Source organism: Neodiprion virginianus, chromosome 1, assembly GCF_021901495.1.
Source record: "Neodiprion virginianus isolate iyNeoVirg1 chromosome 1, iyNeoVirg1.1, whole genome shotgun sequence".
Lineage (NCBI taxonomy): Eukaryota > Metazoa > Arthropoda > Insecta > Hymenoptera > Diprionidae > Neodiprion > Neodiprion virginianus.
The window spans coordinates 10,622,713-10,642,370 of NC_060877.1; the positions used below are offsets into that span (position 1 = coordinate 10,622,713).

General features: G+C 40.9%; 1 protein-coding gene across 3 annotated transcripts in view; it reads right to left on the reverse strand.

Annotated features, from left to right (window-relative positions):
- Positions 1 to 19,658, reverse strand: part of LOC124310081 (uncharacterized) — a 67,887-nt gene that overhangs the window by 20,789 nt on the left and 27,440 nt on the right. The window contains exon 1 of one of the 3 annotated variants that reach the window (XM_046773663.1): positions 2,739 to 2,807. The exons of the other annotated variants lie outside the window; for them this stretch is intronic. Within the exon in view, the coding sequence (XP_046629619.1) occupies positions 2,739 to 2,792 (54 nt within the window). The 5' untranslated portion in view covers positions 2,793 to 2,807. Of the gene's footprint in view, positions 1 to 2,738; positions 2,808 to 19,658 lie in introns of those variants that run through there. 3 annotated transcript variants of the gene reach the window in all.

Consider the following 19,658-nt stretch of genomic DNA (forward strand, 5'->3'; position numbering starts at 1 on the left):
AATTTACCTCCATGTAGATACTATTTTCCTCGTTATGTTATAATTCATGATAAGAACAGAGGAAGCAAGCTGGATGCATGTAACATTAGAGGAGTTCATTGCACTCTGAATTATCAAGAAGATTGATTTTATTGCATAATACCTCAGTTTCGAGATTTCGTAATGTCACAAACAATTTTGAGGATGGAAGAAACTTGACGCGATCATTTTTATCAAAAAGCCTAGAAAACCGCTCAAAATTGCACTGCTCTTTCAGCAAACTCCTTTCTTAGCAGCGTAATTTATACGCACATATATATATATATATATAAAACACAGCGGCGTCCGGTTGTGCTTGAAAAGATTTCGAGTAACATAAAACTGAGACTCGGATAGCCGAGAGGCGAGTTAAAAGGTCACAGACGGTTCTCAGAATCGGTTGAATCTGTCGAGTCTCAAAGCGTACAATGGTTAGGCAGATCATTTCTGGTTCGCAGGCCCAGCCTGCAGGACCCTCGGCAGTCTGGATAGTGTAAAGATCTCGGGAACAGCGTGACCGTGTCTATGGGTCTCGGATAATTGCAGTGATTCCTTCTCTTTCGGTATACATCTCTTTTCTTTTCTCGTTTATTTTTCTTCCTAGGAGCCGTTGCCTCGGTCAAGCCGAGGCCCATTTTCGGCGCTGTCTTGAGATATCTCCGTTTCTTTCAAGTATTCCTCCTTACGGGGAGGTACCTTGATACGTATCACGAGACGAGAGACAGACCTACTCAAAATTCCGTATCGGGTTCCCCCCCTTTGCGAAGAGGCGTGAGAACATCGAAGATTACACTCTGACGCTCTTGCGTAGATGCGTGGGCGGGAGTTGTACGACTTACAGATTTTTCTCAAAATCGAGTTAACGCGTCACCGGATATCATCTTTTTCCCAGGCACCACTGATGCTGCAATAATTGCCCCGGCGAGACTACTGTGAATTTATTCGTCGCCAAATTCACCTCGTTTCGCGTGGGCGCGCCATTAACAAATATCGATACACCGATTCAAGACTTACCAAACGCTTGACGATCGCTGTTTTTACTCAAAGCTCGCGCTTTTACGTTAAATTATTCCACACGGAGATCAGGTTTTACATATTTGCTCAAATATAAATATTCGTTGAATCTTGTAGTAATTTTTAGCTGTCGTTATTGTGTGAAAACATTGAATATATACATCGTTTTCGGGGACTGTACAGGACTTTTTAAATCCCCGTAAAACGTGGACTTTTGCAGCATCAGTTTGACTATGACAAACGAAATAGAAGGAAAACAGATTCAAAAACACGCCTAAATTCTTCCAAAGTTAAGAGTCTTTAGCCTCGTGATAAAAATCTGCGATACGAAAGCAGAGCCTTTTTGATTGAGAAGTTTGTCCGATTTCAATTATTAGAATCTGCAACGCTTTGAAAAAGGAAGCTTCTATTATGCAAACAGGTACATCCTTGTGAAATCTCTTTTGCGTAGCTCATTTGAAATCGAATTTCTACAGCCTTCTTGATCGATTATAGAGGAAGAGATACACGGCAGATACGTCAGCGCGAAGCGAAAGGCTTCAAAGAACGTTTTGCATGGATAAGTTTTGCTGCAGCACTGCGCGTAGCCAGCTGGCTCATCTTCGTTCTGTAAGATTGCGAAATATCGTCCCCGAGAAACCTGCGGCAGTCGCAGTTTCCTTATACACATAACATAGCTTACTCCTGGTTGTAATTCAAACCATATAGATATATATCATTTGGCAACAGAACTTTTAGTCGGGTTATAACGATTTATCGTACCGTCGTACGTTCTCGATTTGTTACGCAACGACGAAATGTTAACCGTGTAACTCCTGCACTTCCTAAAACCGTTACGTACTTATTTTGCACTGTCTTGTTAAGATGACTGAGTTTACCGATATTGTGCGAAGCGATTTGGAAAATATTTGGCGGGATTTTTTTTCCGTGACAAAAATGATCCCAATAACAAGTAATCTCAGTAAACGAAGAGACTATACTATAAGAACAAATGAAATTTTCAAAACTTCAACACGGCGAATCCGTTCAGCAAACCCAAAAGCTGTTGCGTAACGTTTTTTAACCGTATTCGAGCAATTCTTAAATTTTTGTCCACCATGTTAGACCCACCATCTTGAATTTCCAAAAGCTGATTTCAGATTCGTAGTCAGCGATCCAAAAAACCATGGAAGACTATCTCGTTATAAAAGTTGACTGAGTACAACAATGTGCGACTCAAAGATTTAATGCCTCAACCTTCCGACTAACTTGTTTTCGGTCCAAACCAAATTGCGAGTTCGATTCTATACGTATCATGTGAAAATGACCGGCGATTTAGCCGACGTGTGAAATTAGATTTATTGTCACATAACTCGCACAGAATCTAGCTCGTATTTCGTTTCGGACCGAAAAGAAGTTAGCCGGAGGGTTGAGTCGTTAATGAATATTACTGTACCTTGGAAACAGGCAACAACAATCAGTCAGGTAAGAAACAGAAGAAAGAAGAATAAAAAATGAGCCCAGAGGGTCTTTGGGCTGGAATCCCCGAGAGACCTGCGTACGCATGATCCATCCGACTTATGATACTCGGCCATTTGCTTAGGCGCTGGTCGAGGGTGGAGGTTTACTTTGGGCTGCGCTAACAAAAGTAGCAAGGTGCATCGTTCGCCCCTATCCAGACAGCCAAGGGCAGGTAGATTTATGCGCCCAAACCTAAACGCCCCTACCTGTTTTCGGCTCCGTGAGCTCGAACCTAACGACAGGTTGACCTGTCTCGACATTCGGTGCACGGATTATAGGTGTTGGCACTCGGGAGAGCAGGAGGGCCCATGGCCATCCTCGTACTGTACGGTGTAGTGTACCTGTTCACCCTTCTTTACAGTTGTTCAATGGCACAAGCGTAGCTGACAGCACCAATGACTGCACGGAGGAAAATGTAATTTGCTATGTATAGTTGCTGGAACATTCCAGTCGAATGCTCAAACCTATCGTTACGATATTACGTTTCAATACCGTTGGAATGGAATCGTAAGAAAATGTGGTATGTGTAACTATTTCGGCGCTGTTAAAGTTCATCAATATCAGTTTAATGTTCCACCAGGATCAAATTGTGACTATAGGTACGAAAAAATAGTGTACGAATAACCGTAATTATGAGAAACAGCAACACGTACTATTTTCTCTGATTACAGCTACAAAACTCATCTTTATTTTACACTCTAGGAACCGTATTTTTTAATTGTGATGAAAAACATTTTCGATAAACTCTTGACGACTGTATAATAGCCAAAACTAGAAATTTTCTGCCGCTGACAAAAATAACCAGTTCCCAATGACGATTCCATTTTTAGTTCAATATTGATTGGTTTGTAGGGTATTGATTTATATACCATGAATTCGATTTACGTTTGATCTACTTCGTAATAAAATATATAGAATTAGCACCTGCTCAAGAAATTCACCTTATATATTTCTTGAACTCTTCAATAGTATACAATCCATAAATTCAAGGTTTTTAGAAAAGGTATGAAAAAAAAATACCACTCGAGTTGATTTTTCCAAATTTTCTGTCATTTCACTGACGATATAGGATAAAAAAGGATACCGAATTTTCTCAATATTGAATTAGTATTAATCGAAATATTTAACGAAATATTTTTATTACTAAAACCAAAAAAGTATGCTGTTCGCATCCCTTGTTTCATTTCAATTTCCTCATAAAATAATCGGAACTTCCGCTTGTTCGCTTAAATGATGAATCCTCAAATGTATCGCTATTTATCTTTCTACTCCGGTAAAAGATCCTAAACAAAGATAAAATTTGCCGAAATTTGCATGTATATACAAACCGTTGAAGAGCACTGAAGATTAAAGATTTCAACACCTTCCTCAGAACGGTACCGAAATACGCATGCCTAAATACGTATCCAAAAACCGATTCTGCACGTTGTTAATCAACTTGTGATTGGGGTGCCAGTTTACTTAATTTTTTCTTCCTTTACTAGTCGTTCAAACTTATCGCCCCACCCATCTACTCCTATCCGAACGATCTGAACAAATTATATTCCCCGGCGTTTTACATGCACTAATTACTTAATCTGAAACGACTTTCCTACTTCAAGACTGAGTCTGTTTCCACTTGCTGGGAGCGTAAAAATTCAGTGATTCAAAAAATGCGATAAGCATGTAATAAATTTAGCTGATGATATTTTGTGAAAATTTCCAAAATTAGACAATTTGAATATTTTCCCGACCAATCTATCAAACATGACAAAATGCATAAAGAGCCCTGAATCCTTGGGTTTCTGATGAACGAAATTCTAACATCACGCGTGAGATGGCAATATTACACGTATACACATATATACATGAACAAAAATTTGTTAAAAATATACGGCGCCTGCTGCCGGGTGAAAATCAAGGAGCAGATAATTGAAGATGGGTCTGAAAAGTGGCTCCTCCGAGGACGGAGCCTCGATGTAACCTTTCTTTTCTGGTCCTGCACGACTACTCTGTAGCAGCATCCCATCTCCTCGATGAGTTCACGTTGAGTAGATGCGTCCTCGCTCACCAAGTGCCGCGCGCACGTGCGACGATCAAAAAGGAAGAAAAAGAAAAAGAAAAGGAATAAGAAGAAGAGGAAGAGGAATAAGAGTACAAAAAGAACGACGCAAAACTGGTTCTCCTCTTCTCACCGTCTAGAAACTTCATCTTATGGTATAACCCTTGTACCAACGCTTCTATACATCGGCATAATTATAGACGTGCACAAGGCTTTGGTCTAGTAGTCATCGTGAGCCTAGGAACCATCTAGCCGATCTTTTACACGCGAAATCATTTACACAAGCATAAATCGCATGCACTCTTATGCCTGAGTGAAGTTTTTCTCCCCGTAATTTTTTGCCGGAGTTGATGAGAAGGATGTAGATTTATTTTTGTATTTAAAAAAAAAAAAATTTCTTTAGCTAGTCCTACACTCCTGCTTGACTGACCAAAATGACACTCGTTCCAGATTTTCGAGTTATTCGCTTTAACGAAAAAGTGCAATAAATTTTTCTTCGCGCCCTACGTGACGAGTGGAAAAGGTTTGACAACCCCGGTCCATTTTTTGTCTTCACATCTTTATCAAATTCTACTTGACTATGCAAGCTTGTTCCTTACGAACGATTCATTTGATCCGAATTCGGAAAAAATCTTCACCCATTTTACAATACGGCGTACAAATTGAGCGTCGATCGTCTTACGTAAAAAAATGTGATTACGGGCCGAGTTGAGAGACGAGATGGTGGGTGAACGAAAGCAAAGTAAACGGATCGTTTGATCAAGAATGAAAATTTCGCAAGTGAATCTTCAGCTCCCTTCAGCCGATTCTTATTCAACGTAAATAATTCCAGTGACCCGTTACGAGGCTAGAGGCTTCTGGCCTAGGCGTAAATATCGACGGAGGATGGATCGTTAATCACACGCGGTGATCCGAGGTGAATAATGGTGAATAATATAACGTATATTCAACGTCGAGCCGAGTCCCTGACGCGAGGCTATCGTAGTACGACGTGAAGGAGGAAAGTGAACGAGAGAAGGAGGACGGAGGAGGACCGGTTTACTCTCCGAGTGACTCTAGTCGACAACCGGCAGGGGGCAGCCATCCAGCAGCACCCGGGGCACGCTAGCCCTGTTACGAGGAAACCGGTTCCGAGATTCGAACTGGAGTAAAAGTTTATCGCAATAGACTCGCGCCCCGAAGATCGGAGAAAAAACTTTCCTATCCTGCACACGACAATGGACGATAGACTGAGGGCCCTTTCCTCCCCTTCCAAAAACGAAACAAGCAAAAAGCCAAAAGCGACACAAGTAAGTAATGAGAAAAACATTCGTCAGATCGGAGATCGGTAAGCAAAAGCTGCTGGTTTTGCAAAGAGACAAAGAACTCGGTGGGATTGACCAAAAATTTATACTCCTTGTTAAGTTTATTACGAAATAATCGGACATTGAATACTTATCGTGTTATCGAATCCGTAAACTAAGAAAGTCTCTTCGATAATGCTAAAATGTATGCAAAGTACCGCAGTTATAAACAAGAGCTTGGATATCGATGCTTTATTTCGAATCTTCTGAATATAATTACAAATCTAGTAAATTTGTCTAATTTTACTCTACGATGTATTATTTTATTCAAAAGACTATTTTCCACAAAGCCATTGGAACACATTTTTTATTCGGTAGGAAATTCAATGTCGACATTTGTTGATCACGATCGAAATTGGTGCAATATTGTAAAATTAAGCATCTAACGATACCAACGAGATAAAACAAAGTCTTACAGTAAATTTGTGGAAATCGAACAAATCTACTATATTTTTCGCAATTTCGAAGTGATTGAAAATTGGACATCTTTTGTTTACAATTCCTGGATCAATTATTTTCATACTTCTGAAGAGATCTTCATGACTTACAGATAAAATAATCTGGCATTGACTCCAACGTACGACAATCTCGAATAACATCGATAAGTATCAATTTTTGGCAAACCTTAACCTCCTTACTCGGTTTACCAAATCCCGTTGGTGAAAATCGAGGTACTACACACAAAACGCGCGGGATCTTTTCCGGCGTCGGCGTCGACAGCTTGGTTTCCTATTGGTCGAGTGGTTGGCAGGAGAGTTCGGCGAAGGAAACGGTTGGATTTGAAAGACCAATCGGCGGAGGATCTTGACCCGCCACCATCTTGGCTCGGGCCTTGAGTTCCTGGTCCTTGCTGAGGAACAGAAGAGGGGGGCGCAGGACAAACCGACAATCGGTTTGTACACACGAAGCTTTGAATTGGTTCTCGTACTCTCGTACGATCGAAGTACGGACCGGTCCACTTTGGTTCTCTGCTTAATTTACCCCGCAAATTGATCGTACGGTCGATTTTCGCGCGAACTTAGTCGATCTGGAGCGTTTAAAGCCCTCGGGCACCAAACGTGAAGCAGCAGAGATCTTTTTCATTGTCGGTAGCAAATTATATTTCGTTTATTATTATCATTTCTTACTAGCTTTTCGAACGGAGTTATTATTCACCGCTACTACCTTGCTTCGTCATTTTTACAAGCGGCGTTGAATATCGCTTGATGAATTTTTTCTAAACATTTTCGGCGAATGATTCGTCACGCGTTATTCTTGATGGATGTATTGTTCAAGTCTAAATGGCGCGTGAATTTTTTTGCGCCACACTATTTCGCGTTTGTATGCTTTTCTCCTCATTAGAAAATTTTATCTCGACGAAGCGAGAAGTGATTTTTTGATTCCAATTCACTGAAAGAGAAAAACCGTGAATCGAATTGACTTCGTTTGGTCTGAAAATCGTTACGAAACTTTTCGTACTTGTATTCAAATTTCATTTCAGATCGAAAATGGCCGACGAAGTTTACGAGAAATTAATAATAATTATACCCAGAACCCGATCGCTGATTTACAACTACGCGTTGTTGACCTTTCTTACGGGTCCAACGGATGTTCGTATCAATATTCAAGAATACAGGCATATTATATTCCGCTCGTTAACTTATAACGCTATTTTCAAGATATTGCGTAACTCTTAATTGAATATTTATTCATGGATACATATTTTACGACTCCGATATCTATTCGCGTGCAATGGCTGCTACCACATAGCTCGTGCCTAATAATCAATGAGCGTTTCGGCACGCGGTTAGGGTAATTTGGTATATTTATCGTAATTCATGTTATCCATTATTCGGAATATGTTTTAACTGACAAGTCAATTTCTTGCGGTATAAAGCATACGTGAATTTCAATTCGCTTGTGTGAGCTCACCAATTTTCATCATCGTAACATCCTCTCGCTAATTAATCCCATTTCATCGTGGATGTGTAAATTCACACGCGCATATATATAGTATCGTTTTATAAAAGGAATATTGCGAAAATCCCCGTTTGTTAATTTCAGCAACATATACGTGTCTGAAAAATCAGAAGCTGTTACGCTGATTTCAAATTTCTGATTTTTAACTCACGGTTTTTCAGATAATTCGGATAAACTATGAAACTGAAAGATAGTTCGATGATTTCTCGCCCGGTGAAGCTTGACGATTATTTTTACACCCCTGCCCGTACTTTCGACACCGACGATTACGTTGAAATGCAGCCAACAAAAATATCAGATATCAGCTACGATTAGATTTTGATTATTGTGCGGGTTGGTCGGAACGTTTACACGCACCATAGACTTTTTCTACGCACCATCGCGCACGAGTCCTTATTCTCTTTTGTGCATCGAGGGTGCAGGATGTGGATTCTCACGGACATTCAAGCGTCCCGCCTGTTTACCCCCACGCAGAAGATCTATCAACTAAATGGTTTGAACTCGAAGAGCTTCCGAGTTCGAAGCTTGTTAGTAAGTAAATTGTCTTCTTAATGAGTGTAAGTTTGAATTTTATGTATGAATAATTGACATTGTCACGATGCACGCTTTTCGAAGTTATACGAGCAGGTATACATCTGCAACGTATATAATCTACGACGATCGATACAACTCTTAATAAATTTTAAAGAAAGTTACAAACAACTGTAACTCTAAAACGAAGAGTGAAATTTTGAATCCATGTCAATATTGCAACACATTTCATTACCCGACATTAATTCTCCATACACGTTAAATTCCCTCACTAACAAACAAATAAAATATCATCAATCTTTCCAAAATCTTGAGGTCTCTTTATCGCAGACCGCTCTACCGTTTCCTGGCTCGAAACAATTACGTAGATCCAGACCCTTGGCCATTGGCATTGGAAAGACGCGGTTCCGGCGTAGACTTCCGGTTATAACCCCCCCCCCCCCCCCAGTTTACTACTACCGTGTACTAGCGCACCTGTGCTAGGTACCTACCCGATGGTCACGGTAGGTACACCACGTGAGAACGATTTGGCGAGTAGACCTCCGCGTCGTGGTTCACCCTAGAATATCATCAGACTAACTCGAGACGCAAGCGGCGGGGATGAGGATCCCATCGCTTTCATTTCCTCCGTCAAACTCGGTGACGATCCCAATTTTTCGTGCAAATTTTTGTGGAGTTTTCAACTCGTTACAGGATTTAATTTTCATTTCAGCCGAGTTTCAATGTTGCCCCGATCGCGAGGGTGATCTGTGTTTTTGCAATTACGTAGAGTCATCCGGCTGGATGACGAATCGAGTCTTGAATCATTGATTGAATCAGTTACGAAACACGCGTGGGAACAAAGCAGTTGACCCATTTCGACTCGGTCGGTTTTTTGTTTTTTTTTTTGTTTGTTTTTTGTGCTACATAAAAGTATTGAGATTTTTTCAAATGTTTGTATTATTCACGGCTCGAACAATAATATGCAGGAGTTACTTTTTAATGGGTCATTAATCAAGACCGGAGACTGTGAAACTTTTTTTCAGTATTCAAAGAGAGAGTGTCTGTTCAACAACAATTCTTCTCACGAATAATTACGGATTATAACAATGCCTGTCCTAATATTGGATAACAGAATAAAACTGAATACTCGGATTGAATTCTCATATTAATTTGTCTCTGTTTTTTTTTTGTTTTTTTTTTTTTTTAAACACAAAATAAGATACTCGAGAGAAAAATTAATGGTCTCCTGAGTAGCCAATCAAACAATAAATGTTGTCTCATCTTCAAAAGAGTAAATTGATTTTTTTTTTTGAAACTAAAAGTATAAACTAGTAGAAATAATTGCACATTAAAAGAGACCCCGTTTGGTTCCGCTTCAACTCCTCTGTCAAAAATATTCTCAAGCCCGGCACGTAACGAGATCCAAGTGTGTAATTACTTCGTATTAGCTAGACTCGGATGGACGTGAAACTTACACATTCGAATGCACATTCATGCCCTGCATGCGTAGTGCATGCATGTATGTAAAAATATACACTTGATTGCTATGTGTGCGTAATATACACGCGTTTACGGCTAGATCGTATCGTCGATGATAGTAAACGTGAAGGTGTGAATGGCGTATCAGCTTCTGCTGACTCCTGCGGGATGGATGGAACACCCTGGGAGGCGCCATCCAGCTCCCACGTCGTTCACTGAGCGTGTCCGCATGTAAGCGGGCAAGATAAAGCCAAGAGGTCGACGTTGCTCAAGACTTGCTTGGTTCCTAATTTCTCAGCTAATTAAAAGTCGATACGAAGAAAGAAAGAAAGAAAGAAGAAAAAACAAAAAACAAACATCAAATTTTGATCTGATTTCAGAGAATTTTATATTGATTGCGAATGAATTGAACCGTGCAAGGCTAAAAATTAATACGATCGAACATCGTATTCAATTTAATAAAAATAAGAACACATTAATGTTAATAAAAATCGCTGTTATTGGTAGGAAAAAGAAATTTACTTTCAGATAGCGGATGACTGAGTCGTTTGAAAAAAAATTTGAAATACCATCTTGAAAAGTTTTTTCTTCTTTTAAAGTATTTCGAGTTCGCGAGTAATAACTTGAAAGCTGTGAAGACTCGCTCCGTGAATCGCAAAATTGCAGATAATTGTGCCGAGCGCTGTTCAACGAGCTAATCTTTGTTCAGTGATGCTCGACGTGAGCTAACACTTTGCGCGATAAATTAGAAAAAGTTGTCTTTGACTGACCGTCGGTAGCACAGAAAACGTCAGCTCCGAGAGCTAGTACAAAGTTTTATTCGGTGAAAGGCTGATAGCTCGGAACGCGGCTTACCTACTACGAAAACTTTTTCTCTATTTTACTATCTCGTCTCGAACGCCTCGTACGTTGATTAAATTTTACATCGAGTTGTTGACATTTTTACCCTTTGGTGGCAATACGCCAGGAATTATTTTTCAAATCTTGTTTATTCCAAGTTTTATAAGCGAGCGTCAAAGACATTTTGTTATTTTAAAATAAATGATTGTAGATTATTCAGCCGTTAATTACTTTCCCTTTCGTTTGCTCCGGCTATTTTTAAAGGCAAGGCGTTTGTTGAACGTGTCGAATTTTTGCCCGTGCGTTTCCTTCTCGAATTAATCGATAAAAACTTTCATTCTCGCAGTTTTCGCGCTCCGAGTGGAAACCCGATCACCTTCAACAATAATTAACGCGGCCCTTTTTTTCCTGGTGAAATATTTACCTCAACATTTTTATGTATTAATCAGCAATGCATAATATTTATTAGTTAGTAACGTTCTTGATTATAAATCGAAACGGTGAAACAGAAATCACTGTTTAGCAGCTTTAGATTACCTAAAAAAAAGTTGAATTTACAAAATCTGAATTTGTTGATACCGTATTAACAGTTTACTAATTTCAAAGTAATCCTAAAGTTGCAAAATAACGACTTCTTACAATAACGATACAAACTTCAGTCTGTTAAATATCTGTATCTATAAATAAATTACATAATAATTCACCTCTGCAATTCTCAAAGTAATTCCACACATACGGCTTATCATAAAAGAAAAATAAATGCTTTATGCATCGAAAAACTCGCTATTTGATTATTTCCTTATTACTTTTCGCTAATACTTTCTCCATCCTCACAATTTCCTGATACTACTGCGTATACACGAGCATGGACCAAAGATTCGGTGTCTTTTATTTCCTCGTTAACTGCCGCTGACCATAATCCTGCAAGACACGCGAATTAACAACAAACGCCTAACGACGACAGTTAAATAACCGAACGTAAGGTTTTAATTAAATAATACACAAAAACCTGACGAATTTTAGTGTACTTGTATAATCGTTGAGGAATAATTTAATGATACCCACTATAATTTACAGTAACTACCCATCTTCGTTATTGAATCGCAAGAAAATTACAACGTTTTGTACCAACTTTGCGTAAAAATTGTTTCTGCAGACGAAACAACATTTTTTTCATCATCTCATATTAATTTTTATAATTTATACAACTTGTTAACGATTCGCGCGGCTCGTCTGTAATATACTCGATCCAATAAACGAGACCGTAAATTCTTGTAGACTAAGATATTAGGCTCGCTCATCTTCGTTCGGATCGGTTTCAACCGACTGGTCGCAGACTGGTCTTGGAAATCGCGATACCCACATAACCCAACTCGCCTGCATAACGTGAGATCAGTGGGATTTGCCGAGAGAAAGAAAAAGGGACGGTTATGGTCCGATACAACCGAATGATGGGGCAGTATTGAGAAAGACGAACTCAGCTTCGCAGGGAATCATCGGTGCGTTCAGAGTTAGATTTCAAAGGGGTTCGAACTCATCTCCTGTTGCAGCTGGATGGTGCAAACGCATCACGCGAGTCGAGGGAAGAACGTCTGCGAAATATCGATGCGCGTTTAATAATTTCATATCTCCTTTCGACTTCTCTTTGCTTTTCTATTCGCAGAATCGTTGAAAATCATCCGGTATGCAAATCGTTGTAATTATTAGTTTTGTAAAAACTTCACGATCGTCTCTTCTCTCGAAAAATGAAACGTCCTTTTTAAAAAATCGATAATCAATATCCCTCAAAAATTCCAAACTTTCAAGCCTCCGTTTTCGAATATCAGAGCTTGATGTTGTCCCGAATTTGCGAGACAGCTAGGAAAAATATTCGGCTTGAAATACCGATAATTACGTCACGCAGACGGATCGAGGAATAACGAATGGTGTGAGAAGCGAGGGGGAAAAGTTCGGATTATTGTTTGGCGCGGGAATAATTGGGATGCAAATGATCGCGGCCGAAGCGATCGTGACAAAAAGTAAGAGAGGCGTAAGGCGGATGGGTGTACGAGGTATTGTTAGAAGACGTCAATTCGACCTCTGCCGAAGTCTGATACGGAGAAAAGAGACATTGAAAGTGGTTCCGATAATGCCTGTTGCGATACTTTGTCGCTCCGAGGCCCGGGAAGATGATCTTTTTCCAGGACGAGAATCTCGCGTTTGGTAAATTACTGTAATTTCTTTTTCCACCTGCGCTAGTTGTGCCTCTTTCAGGGCGAAGGGAACCACCGGGGTGGATGCAGGTTGATACCATTCACGAGGCTAGACGCCAACTTGTATTATGCATAAGAGGGTCTCGCATCGCGGCGCTTTCCCACACCAGCCACAAACCTAGTACAACCCGCCAACTCGAGCCCTTCGTTTGCATATTTTCATCTTTTCATCTTTCCCAGTTTCACTATCGACTTACACAGCTGGCTCCAACTTCAGTCTTGCTCATCGTCAGATCGACTTGAAAGTGATTCAGATCACGAGAAACCCCTAAAAGATCCTGATTTTTTTGGACGAAGGAACAAATTTGAATGTCAGGGAAGACTCGATAGATTCCTGAAATTTATTTCAACTTCTTAATTACGATAGTATTTCACTGTGGTTAGGTACACATCTGAATAGCCGAAGCAGCGGAATTATCAGCGACACGAAAAAGTGACGAAATTTACCGATCGATGAGAACTTTACTGAAAACCATCCTTGATGTGAATGAAAATTTAAAACTGCAAACTCTAACGAACATGGTCGAGTTTTGAATAACTTTATCTAGCCAAATGGATATTGTAGTCAACTTTCAAAAGTAGAAACTCAAACAAATTCAAAAAAGTCTGAACCTTCTATTATGTTATTAATTTATATAATCTGTATGAAATATTGTCCTCTACGGCATGAGAAAATGTTACTTCAAAAGTTTAATTTTACCGAGACCAGTCCCCTTGACGTTTGAATCGGTACAAGTTGGCGATGAAATAATAATAATTATTATTAACCTAGTGCCCCTGTCGAGTAATCATTTAAATTGCCAATTAGCGTAGCAAACGCATGAAACGTTGTTTTTTGCGATTTTAACCGGCAAGTCGGTATAATGCAGTATCTTTCTCTTCGAATCATGGCGAACATCAGAGACGTGTGGTAGAAAAAAAAAAACCTGATGAATAAGACTCATTCAATCTGACCTCGGACTCGGTGCACTCTTAAATTGAATACTAAAAATAATTACGCAAATTGGATAAGTGTGCGAATGTATTAACGCGGTTCTCGACCTCTCTCGTCCCGAATCCTCATCCCACCTAAAATCCGTGACGTGTAAAATGTGTATCGTCTAGTTTTATCGCTCACACTCAGTGTCGCAATTTTCAGGATAAGCACTCCTTTGAGCAATGTCCTGTCAAAATGATGGTACCTCGATCGAAAACTTGTGAAAAGATTGGCTGTAACGTAAAAAATGAATTTACGGGGACTGAACGTTTAGTAAATTTAACCAATAAATTTGTCGCATTTTTTTGCTGATTCAAACAATAACATTTTGTTCGTCGTCTACTGACTATATACCGTCAATTCCACGAGGAACAGCGGCTGAATCAGCTCGGTTTTACAGAAATCACACGGTAACTTCGTGTTAATAGTGAAAGTGGCAACGAATTTGGTGAAATGAACACTGTTCGCGCCACTTTATTATTATTATATTAGTTTTGTAAATTTATCATAGCAATACTTTAGTGTCGTTATATTTGTATGTTGCATCTATTTACCACGTATAAGGTGACTAAAGAGTCACAACAGTAGATTTACTTTCTTATTCCGCATGACGAGTAGTTCAACGTTATAGTAATTCAAATTACGTACTTATTGCCCACGTCAGAAATTCGTGAGCCGATACTCGAATCGGCAGTTACGTACGTTCGCTTGGCCGGTGAGGGCGCAGCGCAAGTTAGTTAGTCTCGAGCGCTCGAATAGGTAGGACGCGTTAGGTTTTCCTTAGACACGCGCGTCGATTATTTCGTCTCGCGTAGTTTTAAGATTTATCGTTTAACACGGTCGGGGGAGACGTGTTTCACCCTCCGGTTGGGCCGGGGGTGTCGCGTCTCCCTGGGCGAGCGTCACTGCTTCAGCGTTGGTTCCCGAGACGTCGGGACCGCTGTTTGCACGGCATTGGGCCACCTTGACGCTCCCCACTCCCTGCTTCCACGAGTGCGTGGAAGTTGCGGAGCACGGTTTCTCATGGAGACTTAGATAAGTTGGCTTAAGATTATTGAATGATCATTCAATCTGGTTGACAAGGAACGCACCAGCGGCTGTATTATCCTGTTTTATGATGATCTGATTGGTAGTTAATAAACACTGGTCTTGCTTCGGCTTTTCCCTCTGCACCGTGAGGGTTTTTATGCCGAAGCAAGCGTCTTGTCTTTCCCGCGAAATTGTGTTATTTATTTATTCACCCTCTCACTCACTCATCCCATCCCGATTGAAGTTAGAGAAGAACTCTGGTCAAACGACCAAAACAAACACAGTGAAAAAGTTGACTATACGCGGTGGTATTCACTCATTACATAGATCGAGTAACATGCGATTTCAAGCAATTTCAAGGGATTTCATTCGATTTTGTGTTATTTCAAGTGACTTCAAGTAATTTCAAGCAATTTCACGCGATTAAACATGATTTCGAGTGATTTTGAGTAATTTCAAGCGATTTAAAAGCGACTGCTTTGCAAAGTGGTTTGCGATTTCAACAAGTTAATACACGTGCAGTTTCACGCGATTTCAAGGAATCAAAGTGATTTCAAATGATTTCATGCTATTCAAAAGCGACTGCTTTCCGAAGTGGCTTGCGATTTCAATTTAACACTGCAGCTAAAGTTCTCATTCACACCGTGGAACGTTTAGTTTGAATTTCATCGTCGATAATTGACAAGGTAGAGTACTTGGTAAATAAATATAATAACAGCACCTGTCCTGTAAAGCGATTCTTTGTCAACCAGCATTAAACGACGTCGAAACTATTACCACCGATCAAATTGACTAATCACGTTTCAACGGAATTGGAAATAGTCCCATTAACAGATGACTCCCTTGAGTCCAAGCCCAGGATGACAGGTTCGCAATGACGAAGTAAGGTTTTCCAAGACCTCACCGGAGATTGTGGTTCCGTTCCCTGCGGTTGGGTTCAAGGTTCACCCGACGGAGAGTCACGAGAGTTGAACCGAGTCAGGGCGTATTTAACGCTTTGATGTAAAGTCGCGCTTACGAGGCGTATGTCTTCGTGTGTAACGACGGTGTGCGATACCCAAGTCCGTGTCCGTCTGGTCCTCGCACGTGGGAAATCTTTGAGGAAATTATACAATGGTGGGAGTTTACCAGTCTCGACTCTTTCCGACTACCTACTCCGGCAGCGGCGATTACCATTACCATTAATACGTCGACGACTGGGTACCGAGGTCTCGTGTGTGTTCCAAGAGTAGATGGTATGTGCACGGAGTGGCACGGCATCATGGGATACGAATTAAACCAATTCCACCAGCGTCGAACTCCTCCGTGCTACCTACAAACCCAACTAACCATAATTAGTAGGCTAGCCGATCCCGGTCGCTTTTTATCTTGTTTTTCCCCTCCTTTTTTGTTATCGCAATTAAAGCGAGATCTCCCATAAAAGAGGCGAAACAACGAATCCGAGACCGGCGGCGCTACCGCGGGTCGTGCTGTTACCCGCTTCCTTCGAGTCGTAATTGTACCGGCAAACATTCGTTGTGGGTGCACACTTCTTTTTTTACCCGTAAATATATCTTTATTTAACCACCTGCGAGCCGTGCTAATTGAATGTGAAAAAGGGCGGACCGAATCATTTGAACGCGTATACGGTCAGTAGCCATTACACGGTCATATTTTCTTTTCAAACTTTGTTTACCGATGATCATTATCCTTTCTGTCAAAAGTCACGACATTGATAGTTGAAAGTACACATGAACTTGGGTGAGTGTGTGCGTAAGGTTACAGCGTGATAGGTGATCGTCGGAAAGGAAAGCATCAAGCGTGAAAAATGACGATGATCTATTGATGATCAAACTCAAATCGTTTACGTTGATCCGCTATGTGCTACCGATGCATGGACTCTTCTCGGCAAAGACGAGAACTACCCAAAGCTTTGCGTCACAATTCTGTATCCTAATTGAAAAACGAAAGGCCACCCTCTCGAGTGACAAAAATTCAATTGCAGTTTTGAAAGTATGTCGACAAGTAATCGTGATGGGAAAGTATAACAAGAGTTTAAAATTTGGAAACACACGAACGTGGAAGCAACTTTGGATGGTAAAATCTTCAAACTTTGCGAAACTTTTCCACGTAAAATCCTACAGTCTTGACTCTCAGCGATGAATTGGCCGACCGAATTAGCGCGTGCGAAGCCTGAACGATCAGATGGCGCCTGGTGTGAAGGACTTGGAAAAAATTTGTCTTATTTTTATAGTTACATCATTCTTCGACCATTTGCAACTTGACCAGCCATCAGCCGTCAAGATGAACTCGAGTGGACGAACAACAGCCCCGCGTTACTTACAAGTTAGCGTTGATGTATTCAGATATTTTCAGCGGAAAGGCAAGCCTCTCCTCCACCTGGCACGAGCATCTGACCCCTACCCCGTAGATGAGAAAGCCCTGCAGGATCGGCCAAAAACTGCCAGGAACAATGGAAAACGCCTGAAGGCACGTGCCTGCGGATCATCCTCATCTCCTGACGGCCAGCTGCCGACCGAAGACGAGAATTTTTCGAGGCAATCTTCGACCACGACGAGGATGAGAGGATCTTTTTTTGTTTTCACCATGATGCTCTTATTCGATACGTTTTTTCTCTCGTCAACCGGAAGTCAGATCTCGGACGCGTGCTGCCTACTAACTTTTTTTTCTCTCGGGCCGTCCTTGTCCCTGCAGTTTGGGGTTGGCACGAATCGTCAACAACATCAACATCTGGCAGTCGTGATATTCAACTTGTCACTAAACGTCCGAAGTGAGACGAAATGTCAAGTTTAAAGATTTTCAAAGTCATTTCTACACGTTGCGAGTGGAAAATCTCTCCGCTCAAAAGCATCCTTTCAACCATCGTTCACCCATCACGTCCGTTTCCTCCCACTCTCGTGCCCTCTCCCGTATACTTCCGGTTCCGTGAAAATATCCCACAATTATGATTCACCTGGCAATAAGCATCCGCACTCTCTGTGTTGTGAAACAGAGGTTAATATCCCGGCCGATTTTATTTGGCCTTTGTTTTTCAGGCTCGAAATAAATTTCAAAGCTAATTTATTGCCGGAAGATTCGTTCGAGGCGTTTGTACTTTCCATTTCTACAACCGTGTATGCATATAGCCATCACCACTATGACTATTAGTCGAACCTATCGCGGTATAATTGGTGTTCCTTCGTTTGGCACAGTTGCAGGTTATTTGTAAAGGGAACCGAATCACGGAAACAATAGGAACGCAACACACGATGCGTTGTTCTTGAGGACTGGCTGGATTTAAGGAGGAAGGTTACAAGAATCAAGAAAAGCGAAGTGAATTACCGTGACAAAGTGTAAAGGACGACGAAAGAGGTGAGTGATGTCACCGTTCGCTGGCCCGTGATTCCGGTACCAAACTAGGTACGACTAAACCAGACCCAGACTGCATTGGGCCTCACGTGCTAACAGCGGATGAAACCTGCCGGTCTAACTATTTTCGCTTCTTGTGCTATTGGCCGAACTGCCCACCTGCCGTGGGCAGCGTGCATCCTTGCATGGTTGTATCCACTCGGGTTAACCTTTCCTCTCGATTTGGACAGGTGAGGAGAGCAAGAGATACGAGCCGAGAGAGAAACGGAGGGGCGATTTTTAGGGTGAGAGGGAAAGACTGTGAGAGAGAGAGAGAGAGAAACAGCGCCCGGACAGGTGGGATGTGGTCGTATGAATATCCATAATGCATCGTGGATTTCAGTGGGTCATAATTGTTGCGAATTACTTTTAAGAATTTTTCATAACCACAAAATATCCCTGCTGTTTGTTTTTTTTTTCTTGTTCTGTAAACATAAAGGTTTACAAAACTCTGTGAAAAATGGTAGCGTTATGATTGATCAAAATTAGCTATTAAGAATTACTGTACAGCAATTTTTGTGCTCGTTTCGGAAATTCGACTTCAGAAATGGAACGAGTTTCTTTGTTTCAAATGAGAAGGTATTCTTGTATGACGAATATGAAAAAATCCTCTCTCGGCAAGTATTGTTTCCGAATAAGAAGCTACAGCTGGCTCTGTATAACCCTGCAAAGAGGATCCAGAAATCAAGAATGAAACGCTAATTGTGAGAGAGGCTTGATCGATTCTAGCGATAGGCTTGCTGGTGCCGTATAATGTATACCGAGTAAGAATAACTTCCGGAAGTTTAGCGGTTGTTGTAGTAGTAGTGCGTAGTGGGATGCGTAGAGTGGCTTCGTTGACGGAGGGAGAAACGCAACACGCACTTCCAAAACTGTGTGAGGAGAATCAGGCAGGTGTCGCAGGGACGTCGGAATAGCCTGACTTCTAACGTCTGCCTCGATGCTACTGGATAAAAAATCAACCCGGTGACTCATCGCTGCCTATTTTTATTGTGCCGCTTAGACGGGTGGGGGTAAAAAACCAGAAGGACCGAAATATCTTATTTTCAAAGAGGCGAAAATCAAATTCGTGGAATTATTAAAATGCGGAAAGTCCGAGTATGGAAAATTGAAAATATAGAAATTCAAAGTACAGAAACGCAAAATATAGAAAGGTCCAAACATAGAACGGCAAAATCTAAAATCTGTATACGATTCTATATTATCAAGACGATTTTTGAGGATTCGACATTTTGACGTTGCGTAGTCTGATCTTTCTGTTTTTTTTTTCCACCCTCCATACTTCGATTTTCTACAGTTGCAAATTC